At 41.6% G+C, this 21393-nt stretch overlaps 1 protein-coding gene across 3 annotated transcripts in view; it reads left to right on the forward strand.

The window, feature by feature from the left end:
* The window catches only part of GPCPD1 (glycerophosphocholine phosphodiesterase 1), a 75471-nt gene that overhangs the window by 38900 nt on the left and 15178 nt on the right, over nt 1-21393 (forward strand). For all 3 annotated transcript variants that reach the window (XM_014595015.3, XM_006264901.4, XM_019500771.2), the window contains exons 8-15: nt 1165-1408; nt 3335-3497; nt 4276-4408; nt 4619-4673; nt 9500-9592; nt 11944-12021; nt 14731-14770; nt 16670-16731. In XM_014595015.3, the coding sequence (XP_014450501.1) occupies nt 1165-1408; nt 3335-3497; nt 4276-4408; nt 4619-4673; nt 9500-9592; nt 11944-12021; nt 14731-14770; nt 16670-16731 (868 nt within the window). The remainder of the gene's footprint in view (nt 1-1164; nt 1409-3334; nt 3498-4275; nt 4409-4618; nt 4674-9499; nt 9593-11943; nt 12022-14730; nt 14771-16669; nt 16732-21393) is intronic.

Raw genomic sequence — 21393 nt, forward strand, 5'->3', positions numbered from 1 at the left:
ATTATGGCTTATTTTCCTTTGCTCAATTATTTAATTAGCTGGGACTTCTCTCATGTTCTGTGTGTGCAGTACTCATGTCTAATCTCACGTAGTTCTGATAATGCCTAGTATCATCCTTATCTTTATAAAGATAGCTAAATTTCCAGTTTAGTGACATGGGTGCATGTTATCCACTCATAGCAGGATTTAAGCCCTGAATGCTTTCAGAAACGGCAGTTATCTCTGTTTTTGGTGTATCTGCTTATTCTAATACAAAAGCTTTGTACAGTGTTGGTACATTGAAAGATCATCTGAGGACAGATGGATAGTTGGAGCAGTGCAGATAAAATGTTTTAACTACTGTAGGATATCTCAGTGGTCACCTGTGGGTTATTGTGACTTTTCTTTTTCAGGGTTGGAGGAGTAAAAGGTAATAACTTGATACAGATGTTCTGTGTCAGCAGTATTCTCTCTGGGAACCTGTCACTCTCTTTAATGTCTATATGGACCTCCTCCACTGAAAAATACTTTGTTTCATTAGTCTGCTTTTGTTTTCATGATTGACAGAAGTATTGGAAAGTAATATATTTCCATTAATTCACAGCCTTTCTGCCTCCTTATTCCTGTTCTGTGTCGTGTTTGCTGTATGTATCTTTGTCCTGCAGGAAAGCACAGAGACTTCTCCCCTTTCCACAGTGTTCATAATTACTTCATTGTTTTCAGTCAGGATTTTTTATCTTTGGTTGCCCCACTTGGCCTTTCCATGTTGGTGGCCAATCTTTTGAAAATGTCCCTTTTTAATTTTGCAGCTTGTTATTTCTTTGACAGTCAAAGAGACTGCGTCATTGAGACCTTTTGGATATTTTACCCAGCCCTTTTAACTCTTGAGAGTTGGCCAAGTTGCAAGAGAGACTCTTTAAATATATACAAGTCAGTCAGAAAGTAAACTTATGCAGTGACGGCCCCAGGATGAACGGAGTAGCGAAGTATTGTGTTTATATTATTTTGAAGTCTGCATAATCCTTGAAGGTACTCTGCATTTCTTCCAAAACAAGAGGGTATAAAATTTATATTAGGTCCTCCAGCCATGCATTTTGTAGATTCCTCATCTTTAGTTGTTTCTGTCACTGAAGATAGTTAACTAACTTTCCAGTATTTGGCTTTGTTTTTCTTTTGGGTTAATAGAGTGAAGCTGACTTTAGAAGGCTTGGAGGAGGAGGAGGAGGATGATGACCAAGATAAAACATCTCCTACTGTTTCTCAGAAAATGGCAAACACCCTGGACATTGCATTAATAACTGATACAGAATGCAAAAGTCGGCACTCTCAGCCAGACTGTGGGTATGCTTTGCAGCCTGATCGATGGACAGAATACAGTATACAAACCATGGATCCAGATAACTTGGAATTAATCTTTGACTTCTTTGAGGTATGTCTCTTTCTGATGTATGCTTATGTGGAAGCAACTGAGTTTGTTTTGCTTCCTGGTTAACAGGCAGCTAATTTTTCTTGATGGTTTCATTATTGAGACTGAATATAGCAGTGTTAAGGCATGTTTTTGATCCCGTGGACTCATGAACACCAACTTCATGATGAGTCCTATGGATAGCGATGGATTTGACAACAAACTATTCCTGTTAAGCAAACATTTTAAAATTTTTGAAATGCATGTTTTATAAAAAAAAAAAAAAAGCTGAAGTAGTTAGCTGAAGTCAGCAGAAGGTAGGGTAGAGATGCACCTTATAGACTACCTGAACGAGATACGTAAGCTAACAGGGATCTCCAGGGCTATGTCTAGGTAAGCAGGGGAAACCTGCCCTTGAGATCTCCAGGGGTGCCTCTGGGGAAGTGAGGAAAGTCAGGATTTTCTTGTTTACTCAGATGGGTCTCTAGAGATTCTGGGGGCTGATCTTGGTAAATGGATACCTGAGTTTCATGCCTCCACACTGGGACCCATGTGGGCTTTCCCAACTTATGGCAATGCACCCCTGGAGCACCCTTGGGGTTGGTATCTCTCAGTGGGGAACTTCAGCTTCCCTCCTTATAGAGACATGCTCTGAGATTCCCCTGGATGCTTCTGTGTAAGTGGGGAAAGCTGGGTAGGGGCTTCAGGGGCACTCAAGCCGCCAGAGCACTTGCCCAGGGCAGCTGTAGAGTGTGGGCAGTTCTGATTGCCTGCTAGGACTGTGCAAAGCTTTGGTCGCTGATTCGATTTGGTGGCCAAATCTCTGAATCGAGTCAGGAGACCCTTTAATCTCTCTGAATTGAATCGGAACCCTCTGAATGGATTCGGAGCAATTCAGTGATTCGGACATAGACACAGCTTTAAATGTTTTTTCTACATACCTCTAGGTAGCAGGTGGCTTTGGAATGCTGCGATGGTGGGGCGGATGGAGCGTCCCATGGGAGCGTGGCGGGGTTCCCAGGACACTCAGTGGCAGACCTGGAAGTAGACCGGAACCACTTCTGGGTCCACTGCAGAGTGCGAAAGGGACCCGCCCCCTGGCTTGGCAAGTGGTGCCCTCCTGGGTCTTGGGGGGGGGAGCACTCAAGGTTTCCCTACACCCTATCACTGAGCTGGGGGGATGCAGGGGGGGGACTATTTCCAGGTCCACTGCTGAGCACGTGGGGAACCCCCCACGCTCCTTTGGGACACTCCATTTGCCCCATCATCGCAGCATTCACAAGTCATGCCTGGTACCTCAGGGTATATAGAAAAAAGATTTAAAGCTATCTATGGCCGAATTGCTGGTTCTCTGAATCGGCGTTGAATCTTCAGATTTGGATTCAGCCAAATCAAATTGGGACAGTGATCTGAATCAACAAGTCGAATCACTGTCACCTGATTCCAAATTGCATACAGTCTGTTTTGCACACCCCTACTGCCTGTACCCTCCTGCAACAGAGTTAATAAATGTCCCATAGTTTATCTGAAATTGACCACCTTTCATAAACTTAATTACTTATTGCATGTGCTTGTCTGGATATACCATGAAGTAATTTACATTAGAAACTTGTAGAATGAATTAAACATGTACTGATTTAGATTGTGTGTTTGATTATTTCCAGTGTGCTTGTTTAATTGACATCTTCCTTTCCAAAAACAAAGAATAGATTCAAAATAAACTAAACAAACCAAAACGGTATGTCTGATATAAAGTATTTTCTGAGCCTAGACTGAGTGGCCTTATAATGAAAAGTACACTGAAAAAATGTTTTATACAAATACTGATGTAATACATTAATTTGAGGAGTAAAACTTTCATGGTGGGGAGGGGAAGGAGGGGCATGGGGGAGAGAGTGTTCTACTGTGTCTTAGAATTTTTTTTGTAACAGCTAATACTTCTGTTTTTAGGAAGATTTAAGTGAAGCGGTAGTACAAGGAGATACACTGCCAGGCCATGTGGGCTCTGCTTGCCTCTTATCCTCCACGATTGCAGAACAAGGAAAGAGTAGTGGAATTCTCACACTTCCTATTATGAGCCGAATTTCAAGAAAAACTATTGGAAAAGTTAGAGGTACGTTTTCTTTAAACAAGAAATTCAACATAAGCATGACCTTGAAATTGAATAAATAATTAATGTTTCATATAGAAATTCTAAAGGGAGTGAATGTGATTTGGGGTTATGGCACTTAAAAATGGTAAGCATGAATCCCATTAAAATTCAGTTTAAGCAGTCAGGCTAGCACCAAAGTCCTGAGCTTGAGTGTAGCATTGCCTGCATGAAATAATACAGATCCGAGGGCTTCTATATACGTTCAGCAAGGCTGCTCTGACACACTAATTACAGCACATTGGAGCAGACTCAGTTTAGTCTGCTGGGGCATGGCAATTACCACGCTTCAGCAGACTCAGTTAATTGTCAAACAAGCTTCAGTTCAAAGCTCCCCACTGCCATTTTTCAGCATGGGCCTGCTGATGCACGTGATACTCCAGGTACTTTTAATTAGTGCAGCTCTTAGAGCTGCACTAATTAAAGCTCCCCCCACCCCGGAGCATGTGCATAAATGTCCTGCCATTTTGAATAGATCTGTTTTAGTCACTTAATTCAAAGACGTCGGAAGTGTGCTTCATAAGTTTAGACTGAACTGTTTTCTTGAGATGTTTTTCTTGAGATGTGATTCTGTGGTTGGGATGGTGTTTAAAGATCAAGTAATTAACAGTGTATGCAGTGTTGTTGTTGTATCTCATGTAATTTTTTAAGTTATTGGGGTTCTGAACCACTTACAGAGAAGTGGATAGATGGGTTTACATATCATTTAAAAGGTTACAGCTTTATGTAATTTTTTTTATAGTGGACTACATCATTATTAAGCCAATAGTAGGATACAGTTGTAATATGAAAGCCTCATATGCTAAGTACTGGAAGCCAAGAACAACTCTTGATGTTGGGCACAGGGGTGCAGGGAATTCTACAACAACTACCAAGTAAGTTCCTGTGCACTTTAATTTTAACATTTTTTGTTTACTTCCGGTTGCATAAGTGTTAATTTGCATTTTATAAAAAACTCATGAAAAACAAAATTACTTAAACTTGTCAGGTTTTAATTGTTCCAGGAAGATAATTGTATTTTCAGTTTTTAATCACTTGCATTGCTGTGTTATTCCTAAACCTTTTTTCCCCTTTTATTATTTCAGGCTCGCTAAAGTTCAGGAAAACACTGTTGCTTCTCTAAGGAATGCTGCTAGTCATGTATGTATATACAACTCCTTTTAAAAAATTGATAATTTCTCCTATGCATTCTCTTGAAAATATAACAACTCAATAGGATAAATGTCATCTAACTCATACAGGAATGGTGAAGTGAACAAATTATGGAGTTGTGGCAGCAACTCTCTGTGAAAGTTCATAACTTTTTTTTTTTATATAATTAGTTGAGGCTCCCATCCTTGCATTTCCCTAAAGCCTGACATTTTCCTTAAAGTTGATAGACTCATAGAAAACTAGGGTTGGAAAGGGACCTCAGGAGGTCATCTAGTCCATTCCTCTGCTTAAATCAGGACCACCCCCAACTAGATCATCCCAGCCAAGGCTTTGTGTAGCCAGGTCTTTAAAACCTCCAAGGATGGAGATTCCACCATCTCTCTGGGTAACCTGTTCCAGTGCTTTACTACCCTCCTAGTGAGGGAGTTCTTTCTGATATCTAACCTTAATTTCTCTTGCTGCAACTTGAGACCATTGCTGCTTGTTCTGTCATCTGCCACCACTGAGAACAGTCTAGCTCCAGCCTCTTTGGAACTACCCTTCAGGTAACTGAAAGTTGTTATTAAATCCCCCCTCGGTCTTCTCTTCTCTAGACTAAATAAACCCAGTTCCCTCAGCCTCTTCTCAGAGTCATGTGTCCCAGCTGCTTTTGTTGCCCCCCAGTGGACTATCTAATTCATCCACATTCTCTCTGTAGTGGAGGGTTCAAAATTGGACACAGTACTCCAGATGTGACCTCCCAAGTGCTGAATAGAGGGGAAGAATCATTTCCCTTGATCTGCTGGCAACACTTCTACTGATTTAGCCCAACATACTGTTAGCTTTCTTCACAACAAAGACACATGGCTTATATTTGGCTTATTGTCCACTGTAACTCCCAAGTCCTTTTCTACAGAGCTGCCTCTTAGACATTCAGTCACCAGCCTGTACTGGTTCATGGGATTGTTCCACCCTAAGTGCAGAACTTTGCATTTGTGCTTACTGAACCTCATAAGTTTCCTTTTGGTCCAGTCTTCCAATTTGTTGAGGTCTCTCTGAATCCTAACCCTACCCTCCAGCATATCTACTACTCCACCCAGCTTGATGTCACCTGCAAACTTGCTGAGGGTGCACTCCATCCCATCTTTCATACCATTGATGAAGCTATTAAACAAAACTGGCCTCAGGACCCACCTCTGGGGCACTCCACTTGATATTGGATGCCAACTGCACATTGAGCCATTTGATTTACTATCCTTTGAACCTGATGATCCATCTAGTTTTATATCCACCTTACAGTCCATTCATCCAACCCAGAGTTCCTTCGCTTTCTGCTGCCAGTGTTGTGGGAGATGGTATCAAAAGTCTTGCTTCCACAGAGCCAGTCATCCTTTGTTTGGTCAGGCATGACTTGCCCATGGTGAGTCCATGCTGATTTGTTCCTAATCACCACCTCCTCCTTCAAATGCTTAGAAATGGGTTCCTTGAGAACCTGCTCCATGATTTTTCCAGGAACTGTGGTGATGCTCAGTCTGTAGTTCCCTGGATCCTCCTTCCCTTTCTTAATGAAGGGCCCTATATTTGCCCTTTTCTAATAAACTGAGACCTCTCCTGGTCACCACAGGTTTTCAAAGATGATGGCCAGTGGCTGTGCAGTCACATTGGCCAACTTCCTCAGCACCCTCTTGTGCATCACATCTGGCCCCATACTTATACACATCCAGCTTTACTAAATAGTCCCTAACCTGTTTTTTCACAACTGTCAGCTGCTCACCTCCTCCCCAAACTGTGCTGCCGGGTACAGTAGTTCGGGGACTGACTTTGCCAGTGAAGACTGAAGTAAAAAAGTAATGGAGTACAGGCAGTCCTTGATTTACAACATTTCAAGTTGCAATGTTTTGCATTTAACATTGTTTATAAATTGACACAGTTCCAACTTTCTGACATCAGTTTCGACTTCACAACGCTTGATCCAACGCAACATCATGCCAGTGAGCAAGTTTGCTGCGTTGCCCATCTCCCTGGAGAACATCTGTCCAAACTTCCTTGGACACTTTCTTTAAGAAAGCAGACAAGAGTCCAGAAAAACCTGCAGCCAAGACTCCTGAGAAGACTCCAGGCAAAAACCCTTCAAAAAGTGCAACCAAGAGCCCTTCAAAAAGTCCAAGAAAGTCACCTCAAAGAAGTCCTTCCAAATCAATATGATTTCTATTTACAATATAAATACATTACTGTAACCACATTTACTCATCTATAATTGATTTGAGTACAAAATTCTGGGTTATTTTTGGTGAAAATAGGGTATCGGGCCAATAAATCCCTCATTTATAACATTGTTTTCTATGGGAAAATTGGTTCAGTGTGACAATATTTCGATTTAGGACATGGCTTTCAGGAATCAGTTGTGTTGCAAGTCCAAGGACTGCCTGTACTTCAGCCTTTTCTGCATCACCTGTCACTGCTAGGTTACCTCCTCCATTCAGTAAGGGATCCATACTTTCCCTGATCTTTCCCTTGTTGCTGACATACTTGTAGAAAATCTTGTTACTCTTTATGTCCCTTCTTGATTTCTTCCCTGCATGCCCAAACAATACTCTTCTACTCCTACCTAGTTTGTTGTCCATTTTTCCACGTCTTGCAAGCTTCCCTTTTGTGTTTGGCTTATTGAAGAATTCTTTTCTAAGCCAAGCTGGTCTTCTGCCATACTTGTTGGTCTTTTTGCACATTGGGATGGTTTGTTCCTGTACCCACAGTAAGGTTTCTTTAAAGTACAACCAGCTTTCCTAGACTCCTTTCCCCCTCAGACTGGCCTCCCAAGGGACCCTGCCCATTAGTTCCCTGAGGGAGTCAGAGTCTGCTTTTCTGAAGTCCAGGGTCCTTACTCTGCTGCTCTCCTTCCTTCCAATCCTCAGGATCCTGAACTCAGTTGTCTCGAAGTTGCTGCTGCCCAAGTTGCCATCCACTACTACATTCCCCACGAACTCGTACCTGTTTGTGAGCTACAGGTCAAGAAGAGCATGACCCTTACTTGGCCTCTCCAACAAGAAGTTATCTCCAACACTTTCCAAAAACTTCTTGGATTGCCTGTATGCTGCTGTATAGACCTCCCTGCAGATGTCAGGGTGATTGAAATCCCCCCTGAGAACCACAGCTAGTGATCAGGAAACTTCTTCTAGCTGTTTGAAAAAAGTCTCATTCACCTCATCCTCCTGGTCTATAGCAGACACCCACCTTAATTTCCAGTTCTTCCTTCTTGTTATCCAGGGTCTGTGCATTTGTTTGGACACCTGAAGTAACTAACTGATTGCCCTACTTCCTCAGGAAGAATGAGAGCCTCCCTTGTTGCTTGTACTTTGTCCAGATCCCCTATTTCCCCCCTTACTTCAGGGCTTTGGTCTCCATCCCCCAGTAAACCTAGTTTAAAGCCCTCCTCACTAGGGTAGCAAGCCTGTTGGCAAAGATGCTTTTCCCTGTCTTCGTTTGATAGATCCTGTCTCTTTCTAGCAGTTGTTCATTTTGGAATAACAGCTTGTCAAAGACAACAAAACCCTGGTGACAGCATCATCTATGCAGCCATATATTGATCTGCAGGATGTGGCCACTCCTCCCGTGGCTTTTCCCTTTGACCAGAAGAATCGAGGAGAACGCCACCTGGACCTCTGTCCCCTTCACCCTTGTACCCTGAGCCCTATAGTCACTTTGGATTTGCTCAGGGTTACCTCTGGCAGTATCATTGGCGCCCGCATGCATGAGCAGCATGGGGTAGGAGTCAAAGGTGCGGATGAGTCTTAGTAATTCTTCCGTGACATCATGGATCCAGGCTCCAGGCAAGCAGCTGACCTCCTGAGACAACAGGTCAGACTAGCAGATGGATACTTCCATCCCCCACAGAAAGGAGTCTCCAACCACCACCACCTGTTGCTGCTTCTTGGTGGCAGTGGTCTTGATCCTCCTGACCTTGGAGTTGCCTGGCCTGGCCTGGCCTCTTCCACCAATGGAACATGTTAATCTTCCTCTGTTGCTAGGGATCCATATCTCTTCTCCAGCCAGATCACTGCAGGTGAGGATAAAGACTTCTGCTTACTGCCAGAGATCATAAGCTTCCAGCTTTCACCTTCCTGGGACTCCAGATCTCATTCCTTCTCTAGTGCTGCCTCTGGCAGTCCTTCCTCCACAGTCTTAGAGGTCTGCTTCAGCATTGAATCAATGAACATCCTCATGGTGGAGGATGTCAGAGGTGTGCCATCTCTTCCTGTAGCTCTCTTGCCTGTTCCCTGTAGGACACCACTAGGAGGCACTGCTTACATTACAGGCACTCCCCACCTGGTTGTCATTGAAAGGAACCTACAAGTCATGGTCTCCACAGTGCCAAACCAGGAAACAGGGTGGGATCCTTGACAGTGGGCAGACATCTCACAGGTGAAAGCAGAGGAAGAGCTGGCAGTGGCTGTGGCACTGTGACATCGTGGAGTGTTCTCTTTGGGTCTCTTAAATCTGCTGCACCTTTCTTCCTTCCCCTCTCTCCAGGCAAATCAAGGTGGGGATTTATGTTAGGCATTGTAGATACATAAACCCATTTATAAAGTTTCTCTTTTAGTTGTTGAATTCAAGAACTTAGTCAATATGTATACTGTAATGACTTTTTTTTAAATCAGCCAATGTAATTATTCTATTTCAGTTAACATGCAAAATGTAACAATTGCCAACTATTAACCCTGACTGGGATACCTTGTTCCTTAATGTTTACCTGTGTATATGGGTCATCTTTCTTCTGGGGACTTGATAATCTTTATGTATGTATGTGTAATTACTACTTTTCAAAAAATTATTGGCAGGGAGCAGCTTTTGTGGAATTTGATGTACACCTTTCGAAGGATCACGTGCCTGTTGTATATCATGATCTCACTTGTTGTTTGGCAATGAAAAAGGTAGGTAAAAATGTATTGGCTATATTTCTTTTTACTATGGCAATTGTAGCTAAAATAATTCAACTGAAATTTCTAGGCACCTAATAAAAACAAGATGGTCTCTTGAGATGCAAATAGAAACATATATTTCTTGTGGTAATGTATTGAAAATGTTTGTTTTGCTTAAAAATATACTGCAAAAGGTGAGCTAACAATACTTTTCATGTTGACGCAGCAGCAGCAGGAACAACATTTCAAAGCTGTGATCTAACATACTTTCTCATGACATAATGTAGTTGTTCTCAACCTTTTTTTTAGTCCATGACACAGAGTGTGGAAAACTAGCATCTCCCATACTTCTGCCCTAATAAGTTGTCACAAGATGACTTTTTTTTTCCCCCGTTATTTCATTCTTGGGGATGGGGATAGAGCGATATTTGAGAAGCTGGCTTTGCTACCACTTCTAGCACTATTTTACCTTTACCTTTATGCACAGCACCTTAATGATGACAGTAGTTGAGGCTGGGATTGAGTGATAGGCCACAGAGAATATAATCAGAACAGAAAGGACATCAGCAATGAAAAGCTTCCCTTCCTACCTGGGCTCCCTGTGTCCTTTAGGACCAAAAGGATGCCACTGTGCTTTCTCAGACAGGAGGGCTGGGATTCTCATGGTCACTTTTGAACAGAACTTGGCTGAGCAGCACTAGTATAGCATATACTGGTGGTGATGGCAACATTGAAAAGAGCACACCTTAATTACAATTGCAGACTCTGCAATATTCTAGTTTCATAACATGCAAGACATTAACAATTCTTAATGAGTTAGATGATCATAAACTTTTTTTTAAATGCCTTTATTAAAGAAAAGGCATTTTATGACTCAAAAAATGCCTTAATATATTTCCTTTTTTAAAGAGTTTATAATAACGTAAGTGCTCTTCTTTCTGGTTTGTTGGATCTGCTTTGGCTCAGGCACAAAAACTGTGTAGAATAGCAAATCAGTACAAAGAGAGGCTGAGTTGTTTTCCCTCTTTTTTCCTCTCCTTTTTTCCCATTGTGCTGACTAGATTAAATCCTCAACTCATACTCATTGCAATTCAGTATAATCTGCTACAGTGAACATGAGTAGATATTTAAATTGAGAAAATGGCATTCACCTTTTTACTGAAAAGGAATGCAGAAGTACTTCAGATGTTCTGTTTTCTCAAGGACTTCTTTCAAGACATCTTATAGAAGAAAAGAAATTGCCTCAATTCTACTGTGACACAAGGCAGAATTCTCTTTCATGTAGGAGTAATTCTGTTACCCAGTCTGGGCATATAAGTACCCCCATTGTGGTATTAGGGAAGCATCTGCATGTTTCCAGACGGTGAGCAAGTTTTGGAGGGTTGTGAAATAAGGTGTGTGTATATTTTTGTGAAATTTTAAAACAGTTTTATACTTTATATTTGAACTTGTAAACTTTATGTTGAAAACTGAGGATTTTTTTTTTTTGAGTAAATGTAGGCTATTACAAGAATTCTCACCTCACGTAGGACCTACTTTTAAAGTGTTTTGTAAATCTCACTTTTACCTATATAAAAGGCATTTGGACAGAGTTACCCATTTTTGTAGCCCCTAAGTGCCCATGTTGCCATTTTAGAAAGCTGGTCTTCTCATCCACAAGTTATGTTATATAATAGAGTCCTGCATCAAGTCTGGTACAAAGCAGGTTGCGTTTGGGTGAGAATGTGAGCTACTTAACATTTTGCAGTTCAGGTGTGGGTTTGAAAAAAAGTTTTTGGGGTTACACTTAGGTCATAATGTAAGCCTCACCACTGGCTGCTGACAGATGTGAACACCCCCCCCCCCCCCCCCAAGCTTTCCCAGAAGCAGCAGTGCCTTAGTTCAACCTGGCTCTGCAGCATCTGTATAGATTGTGTGTTTTAGTGGAGCTTTTTTTGGAGCTTTCACCTAATAACTGATTAAATCAGCTTTAGATGAAAGCACCAAAAAGCCTTGCTGAAGCTCCCAATCTATATAGATGCTGCATAGCCAGGATGAACTAATGCACTGCTGCTTCCAGGAAACCACTATTTTTTTTCACATCTGTGAGTGGTGTTTTTAACTTTAACAGAGTTTGGGTCAGGTCAGTCCCGTGGGTAAGAAGTTGTTGCTAATGCGAGTTGTGAGTTAAGGTCCAGTTCTATAATATCAGGTTTAAGTCAGAAGTGGGCCTTAAATCAGACCCAAGCAGGTCTCTATCACAGCCCTAGTTTTAGTGTACAATTTTTGTTGCTGTTTTGTTTCACCACTGCTTATTTACAGTACGTGTATGACTCTTCACAATTTTGAGTAAAGCTTTAACATTTAACTTTTCCTTTTTCAAGAAACTGGAAGCTGAGCCATCAGAATTGTTTGAGATTGCAGTGAAAGAACTCACATTTGATCAACTGCAGTTATTAAAGGTGATGTCATGTTCAGCTAGTGTGACATGCTGTTGCATACTAGATATTTTGTGTTCAGACTGATTATGAGAGGTCTTTGTTTTGAAGTAGCAGATGTGTGAATAGGGAGGCAAAAGAAAAGGAAAATTGGGGGGAACAAAGTTATAAAAAAGGTTGCAGTTAATTTCAAGAACACTTCCTTCTCCACATCACTTGCACTTAAAGAAATTGCAGAGGCAGCATGTTTGGGTTTTTGGTGGCAAGAGAACCTCTGTAGCTATTTGCTTTCTGGGAACCATCTGGCTTATTTCTGGTGTGATTTGAAAGCACTTGTTTCCCCCACCCAACTCCAGCATACTGTGTGCAACTTAACATACAAGTACTCTCTTCAGATTTCAGCAGCATACATATCTTACTGATGAGGAAATATTTATAAAGATGGAAGATTAGTACTAAACTATGGGAATTACTGAAATGGAATAACAAAAGCCTTCTTATGGTTGTTAGCAGCTAAGTCTGCTTCCTTTTCTCCTCCAAGGATACAGTAGAAAGGAACAATCTTGAAACAAGTTTATATAAGGGTTTAGAACAGAATGTCTGTATCAGCTTATTAGAATATCATGGTAAAGTAGCTGAAGTTGAGAAAAGGGCTGAATTTTCAGAAGTGCGTCCTAGCCGAAGCTCTTACTATACTTAGTGGAAGCTGAGGGTACTTGGCACGTCTCGAAAACTGGAACTAGGATATTTTTCTTTGTATCATTATAAGCAGTTATAAAGTTTCATTAGGGATATAATGCTTGATGAAAAAATAAATAATCTTGTACTATGTGTGAGACCCTCTTATTATGGTCTTAGCTCAGATATAGTGAGTGAAAAAGTGAAGCAGTCTGCTAAACAGCCCAGGTGATGTCCTGTTAGTGATGAAAAAATATTAGAAGTAATTGAAACTGATAGTTCAGAATTTCCAAGGGAAAGAGATCAAAAGAGATGGGTTGAGTTTTGTCAATAATAGGAAGAAAAGTCAAGATTTAAGTGGCATAAACCTAACATGCCCTTTAAGTTGGGGATAGAGGTTAGGAAAAATATGCAATCCAATTTAAACTGGCTGGGTAAATTGGCTAGCATTATTAGGTTCACATCTTTCTCTCCATTGGACCATACTGTGGCTGTAAAAGGAGGGTATAACTTGCTAGAAAAAGAAACAGCAAGAGATGAATCAGGAGCATGAGAGCTGAAAATTTGAGACATCTTACTCAAGGAAGGGCATGCCTAAATCACAACTTTAAGGTACTGTTACTTGCTTAAATTACTCCATCTCTTCTGTCAGTCTTGGGGGAGATGAGGGATGGAGAACAAACTGAATAGTCGGGTGGTGCCAACATATACTCAGCCCAGGTTCTCAGCCGTACATATGGCCACATCCCATAAACCAGTGGAACCAATTTTCTGTCTGGTGTGCCATTCTCATCCCTAAGGTCCAGAGGTATACCTGACAGTTTGTGTCCTAGGTTGCTGGAATGGAGGCTTGTGCACCACACACAACAGCTTTCTGTGCCATTTGTGTATGCAAGCTGGGGGTTGGCCACCCCTGCCATAAACTAGGGTCAGACTAAAGCATAGATGGTCTTTGGGCAGAAAAGATGAGCCCGAAACAGTCATATAAACAGTCATTTATAACCAGGGATCCGGGTTTTCCGTTTGCCATGGATTGCCCCCTCTAGATTTCTGCACTCACAGCAGGGTGCAGGGCTGCAACTGGGCCTCCACAGTCCAGTGGGCAGGCCCTGGCACAGGAGGGAGCGCTGTGGTGCCATGTCCATCAGGGTGAAGCGCTCCCTGCTCATTCAGCAGCAGCATGGAGCACAACTTCATGCTGTTGCCACACCTCGCCATGGCAGTGTGGTGCTCCCAGGTGGCTCCTGCCCAAAGCTGGTCCAGCCTGGTTGCAGCCCAGCACCCCACCGTGAGCACAGAAATCTGTGAGGGCACATGTCCCCCTGCCTCCCCCAGTGTGTCACCTATGCCTACATCCTCCCTTCCCCACCTACCCACTGTTCCCCAGACACCTATTGCTTTCCTCACATCGGAGCTGGGTGTGGGGTACAGGTTAGGAGTGAGGGGTACCAGCAGGGCCGGGAAGCTGCGTGTCAGGAGTACTACAAAGCAGCGGTTGGGGCAGGGGGCACCACCGCAGCTGGACCCTGCATCCTGATGAACAAAGGGGACCTGGGGAGCTCTGATTTTTCCATGATAAAAAAACAAAATCAAATGCCAAAATATAAAGATATTTAAACTTTATTTTATTATAATGATTGATGTACTTCCAAATGAGAAATTGGGATTTTTAAACAGAGAAAACAAGGATCCATGTTTGTTGCTCTGGTGTATGAAAGTAGACAGGTTCAAGCATTCATATTTTCCTTTGAGACCTTCACTTTAAATTTCATCCTTTTCTGCCTTTCCACTTCTAAGTTTTCTGGTTGGATTTTTAATAAAGCTTTTTCAAATAATTTTTGTGCCTTCTCCATTATACCTTAACTTTGGCCAGGTTGGAACAAAAATTGTTTCTTTCTTTGCCTCTTACTTCCATTCAAGAGCAGTTATGTTTAAATGGCTTTTACACTTAAAGGAAATTGATAATGAACAATTTATATTTTCCCTTATGAAAGTAGTAAAATTTCTGCAAACAAAAGCATTCTTATTAATTTAAATATTTTTTATTATCTTTAGCTAGCTCACGTGAATGCCTTGAAATTAAAGGATCAGAATGGTATGTACTAATTTAAAATAGTCTTAAGGTTTGTTATCTTATGTTCTGTTGTTGTATTGTTTTATTCTGATTTTCTTGGACACCGAGTTGAGATTTTTTTTAGCAATTGAGAGCTCTAGTAATCGAATTTATACCATAAATGTTTTCAGAGATTTTTGTTTAGAAAAGCATAAATGGTTACATATAAATGATATTATATAATACTATGCTGCAACATTTTAAAGACAAAATTGCTACTGTACTAATAATTGCCACTAGGGTCTTTCTCCAAAAGTTCCCCAGCCTTATGCATGTCTTGGCTTCCTAGGTGAGAAGGAGAAAAGCCAAGTCTTTCCACGTTCTCTGCAGAACGTTGTAAACTTGAGCTGCTGCTAAATATATAATATTATCTGCTACGACATCATAATATTCAACGTGATTAAAAATCACATGTTCCATAAAATCATCTTGGACACAGGTGGAATAGATCCACATCTGTCTTCTAACAAAACCATGTGTCAGGTGTTTTGGATCCAGTCTGAAAGAGATGACATGCTTCTGCAATCCACTGGAACAAAATATGGCTGTCACCCATTATTAGGCAGACCATGCATAGTTACTGCTTTCATGTTAAAAGATTTGGCCGTCTCATGTTCTATAATTTAGTATAGTCTTCAAAGGTCTCTAGATTTTCCCCCAGACAACCCATGCAGGTTAATTGTTATATTTGGTAGTGACGTCTGACGACAATAGCACATACTTTGGGCCTGAAGCTGGAAGGAAAGATTAAAAGCCCTCGTGGCCAGTGTTCCAGTAGATACCATCAAAACACTAGCATAATCTGCTGTCGTTGTGTGCATTTCTTCTGACTATAATGGCTGGTCCACAGAGTACATGGGATTCTTTTCTTCCTAATTGTTGCTTAAACTGAAGAGAAGATATCTATGCTGTAGGGTTCAAATACTGTTGATGATTTGTTTGGGAGTTAAAAAATACACATGCTTAAAAAGTTAGTACAAGTCCTTGGAAGTAAATAGTTGGAAAGATTTAGAAGTGACTTTAGATACTGTATTAATTATTTTTCTTTTGGTTAATGAGGTCTGTTCCTTTCAACATGTGGCAAACAGATTAATACTGAGAGCTTACACTTTATCTGCAGGCTCTGAAAAGGCTAGAACTTTTTTTAAAACTTCCTTTTGAAGAGTATAATGTTGGCATTTATGGGGAGGACTGGATATCCTGGGTATTGCTAATGAACTATAGAGTCTTTCAGCTCTAATTTGAAGTACAAATCATGCCCAATGCAGCAGGAATTGAAGCCGTTTCCATCTAATGGAAGTTTAATGTAGAACCTAGGACATCATATTTGCCTCTGTAGTTTGCCTTCATGTGTAAGCTCTTCAGGATAGGGGTATTTTTTATTCATGCTGTATGTCTGTGTGATACCCTGATAAATACTTCAGGTACTTAGTAGACATACAAAAAAGTAGAACTCTTGGTTCCAAAATGATACCTTTTATTAGACCAACTGGGAAATCACAAGAAAATTGTCTTTTTCTGCAAGCTTTCGGGATCAAAGTCCCTTCATCAGGCTCTGGGAAAAGTATAGATGGTACAAGATGGTAAGAAGTCCCCATTGGTAGAAAATAAACTTAGTACCAAGTACTTGGGTACTTAGTTGAATATGTTGAAAGATTTCCTGCAGCAGAAGTCAGTCATCTTTCCTCGATTTAAATCGAGAGAATTTGGAGTTCTGTTAGGTAATCCATGTATTAGTGCTGGGGAGGAAGAATTAAACAATCAGAGGGTAATTTGGTTTTAATGTTTAAAAAGGCTTATGAATTTGAAGCAAGTCTTCTAGTTTGGGTGTTGGTAATGCTTCTATTTACCATTAATGTAGTCTTTCATATTTCATTTTAGCATCTTTTAAAGAGGAGGAAAATTATTTTTCTGAGAACCAGCCATTTCCTTCTCTCCAGACCGTAAGTAATCAATGTAGAACAGAGCCATGCAATATTGAAATGTGAAAATATAAATTTTCCCTTGGGTTCTTATATGCCTAGAAAATGAATAATCAAATGTTGGTCCTAGTAACAGCAGAAAGTGCAAAATGAAGCTTATTTTTAGCTGCCACCATGCACATCAATTTAGAGGCTGTTTTAAAAAAAACCCAAACAAACATCCAGGTTTTGAATACTGAAATACTGTAACTGCATGGAATAGAATAATTGTTGTAGACCACAGATAATATTAGTATATCTTCAACACTCAAGATACCTTCTATTTCCAGCATGAATTATAAGTGGAGTCATCTTGATCTGCTGGTTTGAGTTCCAAGAGAAGAGAAAAGTTGATCTTCAAGGACTTGTCAATGTCTTTTCTCCTTTATTTTTTAAACGTTTCTTAGTCATTTAGGTGGTGACATTCTGTTTCTGCTGTGATGAGAGGTCACAGGCAAAGCCGTCCCTTGGCGGGGCAGGGGCAAATTGGGGCTACTGCCCCAGGCCCCACTCTTTGGGGGGGCCCCGTGGACAGTGCTAAGGGTGCCACCAGTCTGCTGGATTTATGCTTGCCACCCCCCTGCCCCATGCTTTGGCTGCTCACCACCTCTGCCTCCCACAGGCCCCGCACTCCCCTAGAGTCGGCCCTGGTCACAGGTAGTTAAAGTATTTCCTCTGAGGGACTGCTTAGAAGCAGTGGTGTTTGGGAGCCAAATAATTTGCTTTAGTAGTGGCAAAGAAACTAAAAATAAATAATAGATGCCTTATATGCTCACCACAACTAGTAGCAATTAAGAGCTGCAGGTGCATAATGTCCCTGAAAATCAGATCCTTTGGGGATTTAGGCACCCAACTAAATGCCACAAGTAGAGGAATATGTAGTTACTTCTGACAGTTTTAGTCTTGCACAGTTTGCTGTTACCTTTTTTATAACTGTAGTAATGTGGTTACCATGCACAGGTATTGCGAGAACTTAACTATACGCAGGTGAGGAGGGGGAGCCGGGCTTGAGTCTGCACGTGGCTCTGCCGCTTACCTGGAGGCCCGGCCACCACCACGCTGCCAGCAGCGACTGCCTCTGCCTCCAAAACCTCCCGCCGCCACCATGGAGCTGTGCCTGGAGCTATGTGGCCGGCCATCGGGCGTGGTGGTGGCCAGGTGGCGCACAGCCATCCCCACCCCGCACTGCACCGCTGCCGCCGGCTGCACAGCTCTAAGCGTGGCTCTGTGGCAGCAGCGGGAGGTTTTGGAGGCAGAGGCAGTCACCGCTGGCACGGTAATATGCGACTTCATACCTACCGAGTCTATAGTAAATTATTTGTAATTAATTTATCCTGGGAAAACATAACCTGCTTGTCAAAATGCCTACAACTGTTTTAATATCCTGCAACTTGGTACCAATGTAGTTACCATGTGCAGGGTCCTGTTTCTTGCACAACTCTCAAAATACTATTACTTCTTTTACAGTTGTGATACAGTAATGTTTTATTAGTAAAACTTTTGTATCTACTAGATTTGTATTAATTCACTGCTTAGCTTCTGCTACTCAGCACAGTTGGAAACAGAGTAATGTGTACAGTTCTAATATTCTGCTAATGACCTATTGCCAGAGCACATTTTATATTGCCCTTTTTCAGAAACTACTACAGTCTGATAAATACTTCCATTTATCTTATGTTACCTTACCTTACCAAATTTTCTTAACTACATTTCTTTGCACTGGTTGTTTTTCTAATGGCTGAATCATTAGTTTGCATGTCTATTTATTATATGCTATATTTACTCGAATATAAGACTTGGATATAAGACTTGAAATAAAAAGGTTTTTTCCCCGGTAAGCACGGAGGGAGGGAAGCTCCTTATCTTACATTCACGTGCAAAGAAACCTCATTAAATGCATTGTCTGTTATTAAACTGTTGCCCAAGCTGTGTGTACTCAGTAATGAAAACCAATTATGATTATATGTAGCCAAATCTGAGCATGACTAAAACACATGGTCCATATAGGGCAAACATCATGATGGGAGCCTATCACAATGACAGGTTAGTGCAACCCATTTGAATAAGGCGCCCATTGTGCTCAGTCCCCCTCAGCACCGACTATTTTTTCAAGTCATGGCAAGTCACTACATTGCATACATTTTGACTTCCTCTTCACTCCCACAGCTTAGCTGTGCCTGCCTTTCACGTTTCCAATGAATCCTGTTGTTTCACCAGCCTTAAATGTCTGACAAACATCACCAAATGGGGCCCCAAACAGTTCACCCAGAATCCCTCTGTCATCCCCTTTCTCAGCCTGTCGCATATGATTAGTGTGGTCCTGCCCTTGATGATGTGGTGCTGGACCAAGTTGCCCTGTGCCTCATCTGTGTTCACATTTTTGGAGGGTCACAAGACTCTTGACAAGAAGACCCAGTCCTAGTCATGAGTAGGGAACTAATTAGCACATGGATCCTTTGTGGGGGTATCCAGACTACACACACATACTGACCAGCTGAGCTATTGGGTCACCATGACTTGAAATGCTGTTGGCTCTGGTGTGGCCCAGCCCAATTAACTATATGGTAAATAATGAGCCTTCTGGGTTTGGACTAGTAGTTGTGCTGTATAGTTTGTGCAGCTGTTTCTCTGAGCCAAGTACAAGAGCCAGATCTGCAAACTGGAAGTAGGTGCAGACTCCAAAACAGCCTGCTTCACAAAGTATTTTTCAGGGCATGTGCTACAACACTGGGCAGTGTGCATGCTGCCCAACATGTGCCTGTAGGCCTTGAAATTGCCATGGTTCTCCCATAGAACCTGTCTCCTGTGTGGCGGACAAGGATTCTACCACTAAACCACAACGTATATATTTTTGAAAAAAAAAAGCAAATAAAATGGTTTGTGCTACGTATAAGAAGGTACAAAAGTGCTGCTTAAAAGCGTGGTTATGGAGTACCTGTGCTAAAGCTTGTGGCAGTTTGTGAAAAAGGTGAAATGCATCAATTCTGGATGAACTAAGTCTATGGGTACCCTATATGCAGATTAGTACAGGCAAGTTTATTTCAAAGTCCGTGTTTTTAAATTTGCCCCTTACTTTCATGTGTTCAGAGAGACCAGGGTCTGACAGTAAAGGGATGGGGGGAAGTTTGAAGGGGCAAGGGAGCCCCCAGATTTATTTGGCCTGCTCTAGCTGTGGAAGAGGGACAAATTCAAGATAAACCTCCAATACTTAGATTCTGTACCTGGAAAATTACAACAAATTTACAAATTGTCCATATATGGAATCTAATCGGGAGGCCGTCTTATATTCGAGTAAACATGGTAATAACAGCGGCTCCTAGTTGCAACGAGGGTGTATTGTTAATTTACTAACACGTTAGCATTTCAAATTTATTCTAGTTGCAAGTCGGCAAATGTAGATACAGGCATGTCGCATCATACGTGCATTTAACTTGAGAGAATTTAACTATACGCAGGTGGGGAGGGGGAGCCGGGCTTGAGTCTGCACGTGGCTCTGCCGCTTACCTGGAGGCCCGGCCACCACCACGCTGCCAGCAGCGACTGCCTCTGCCTCCAAAACCTCCCGCCGCCACCATGGAGCTGTGCCTGGAGCTATGTGGCCGGCCATCGGGCGTGGTGGTGGCCAGGTGGCACACAGCCATCCCCACCCCGCACTGCACCGCTGCCGCCAGCCGCACAGCTCTAAGCATGGCTCTGTGGCAGCAGCGGGAGGTTTTGGAGGCAGAGGCAGTCACCGCTGGCACGGTAATATGCGATTTCACGATACGCAATTTTCGCCTTTATGCGCTGCCTTTAGAACGTAACCCCCACGTAAGATGCGACATGCCTGTATTAGTTACAGATAGACAAAATACCTGGTTGTCCAGCCAAGCCATTGCATAGCTAAAGCCAATGGATAAACTGCATCAGTTGTCTGACAAACTGACTTAATTAGATTGAACGTTTGAAAGCCATTTTAATTCTAGGAATTTTCATCCCTGTTCCCCTCCCCAGTCTACCGTCAGCAGGGTGTTCAACTACTTTCTTTTGCAGCTGTCATCTTTTGACATGTAAAAAATTCAGCTAACAGTATTTCATTAATTACAAAAGTTCTTTATAATAATGTATAACTGCTTACTGATTTTATTGTTATAAAACATTAGAACAAGTTAATACTTCCCTTGAATACTTAATAACACTTTCTTGTATTCTGAGGCTTGAGGATTTAGTGCTTTGCTGCACAAAGAATTCACATACAGGATATATACTGAAAAACACTTTGCTGTAGGCTGTTGGTCTCCCAAACTGACATACTTTTCTTCTGTACAAAAAATTAATATGAACATATGGGAGCTTCTCAAATGTGCTGTCAAAAAAAGGAAGGTTATTCATCTCTCAGGGAATTTTTGTCCTTTAACAAAAAGAAATAAGAAAAATATTGATTCTTTTGAAGTATTTAAACACATTATTTTTCATCAAAAATGATTGTATCAAAGTCTTCTTGATAAATAGCTAACCAGAAAATGCAGGTGTTGTTTCAGTATTTGTAAAACGTATATCTTGACATACTTCATTGAAGTTAATTGCACATCATGCCATTTCTCATTGCTGAAGGGTGCAACTTGTTTATCCAAAGTGAGCTAAGAGATTAACAGAGGAGAAAAG

The sequence above is a fragment of the Alligator mississippiensis genome, chromosome 1 (genome assembly GCF_030867095.1).
Source record: "Alligator mississippiensis isolate rAllMis1 chromosome 1, rAllMis1, whole genome shotgun sequence".
Classification (NCBI taxonomy): domain Eukaryota; kingdom Metazoa; phylum Chordata; order Crocodylia; family Alligatoridae; genus Alligator; species Alligator mississippiensis.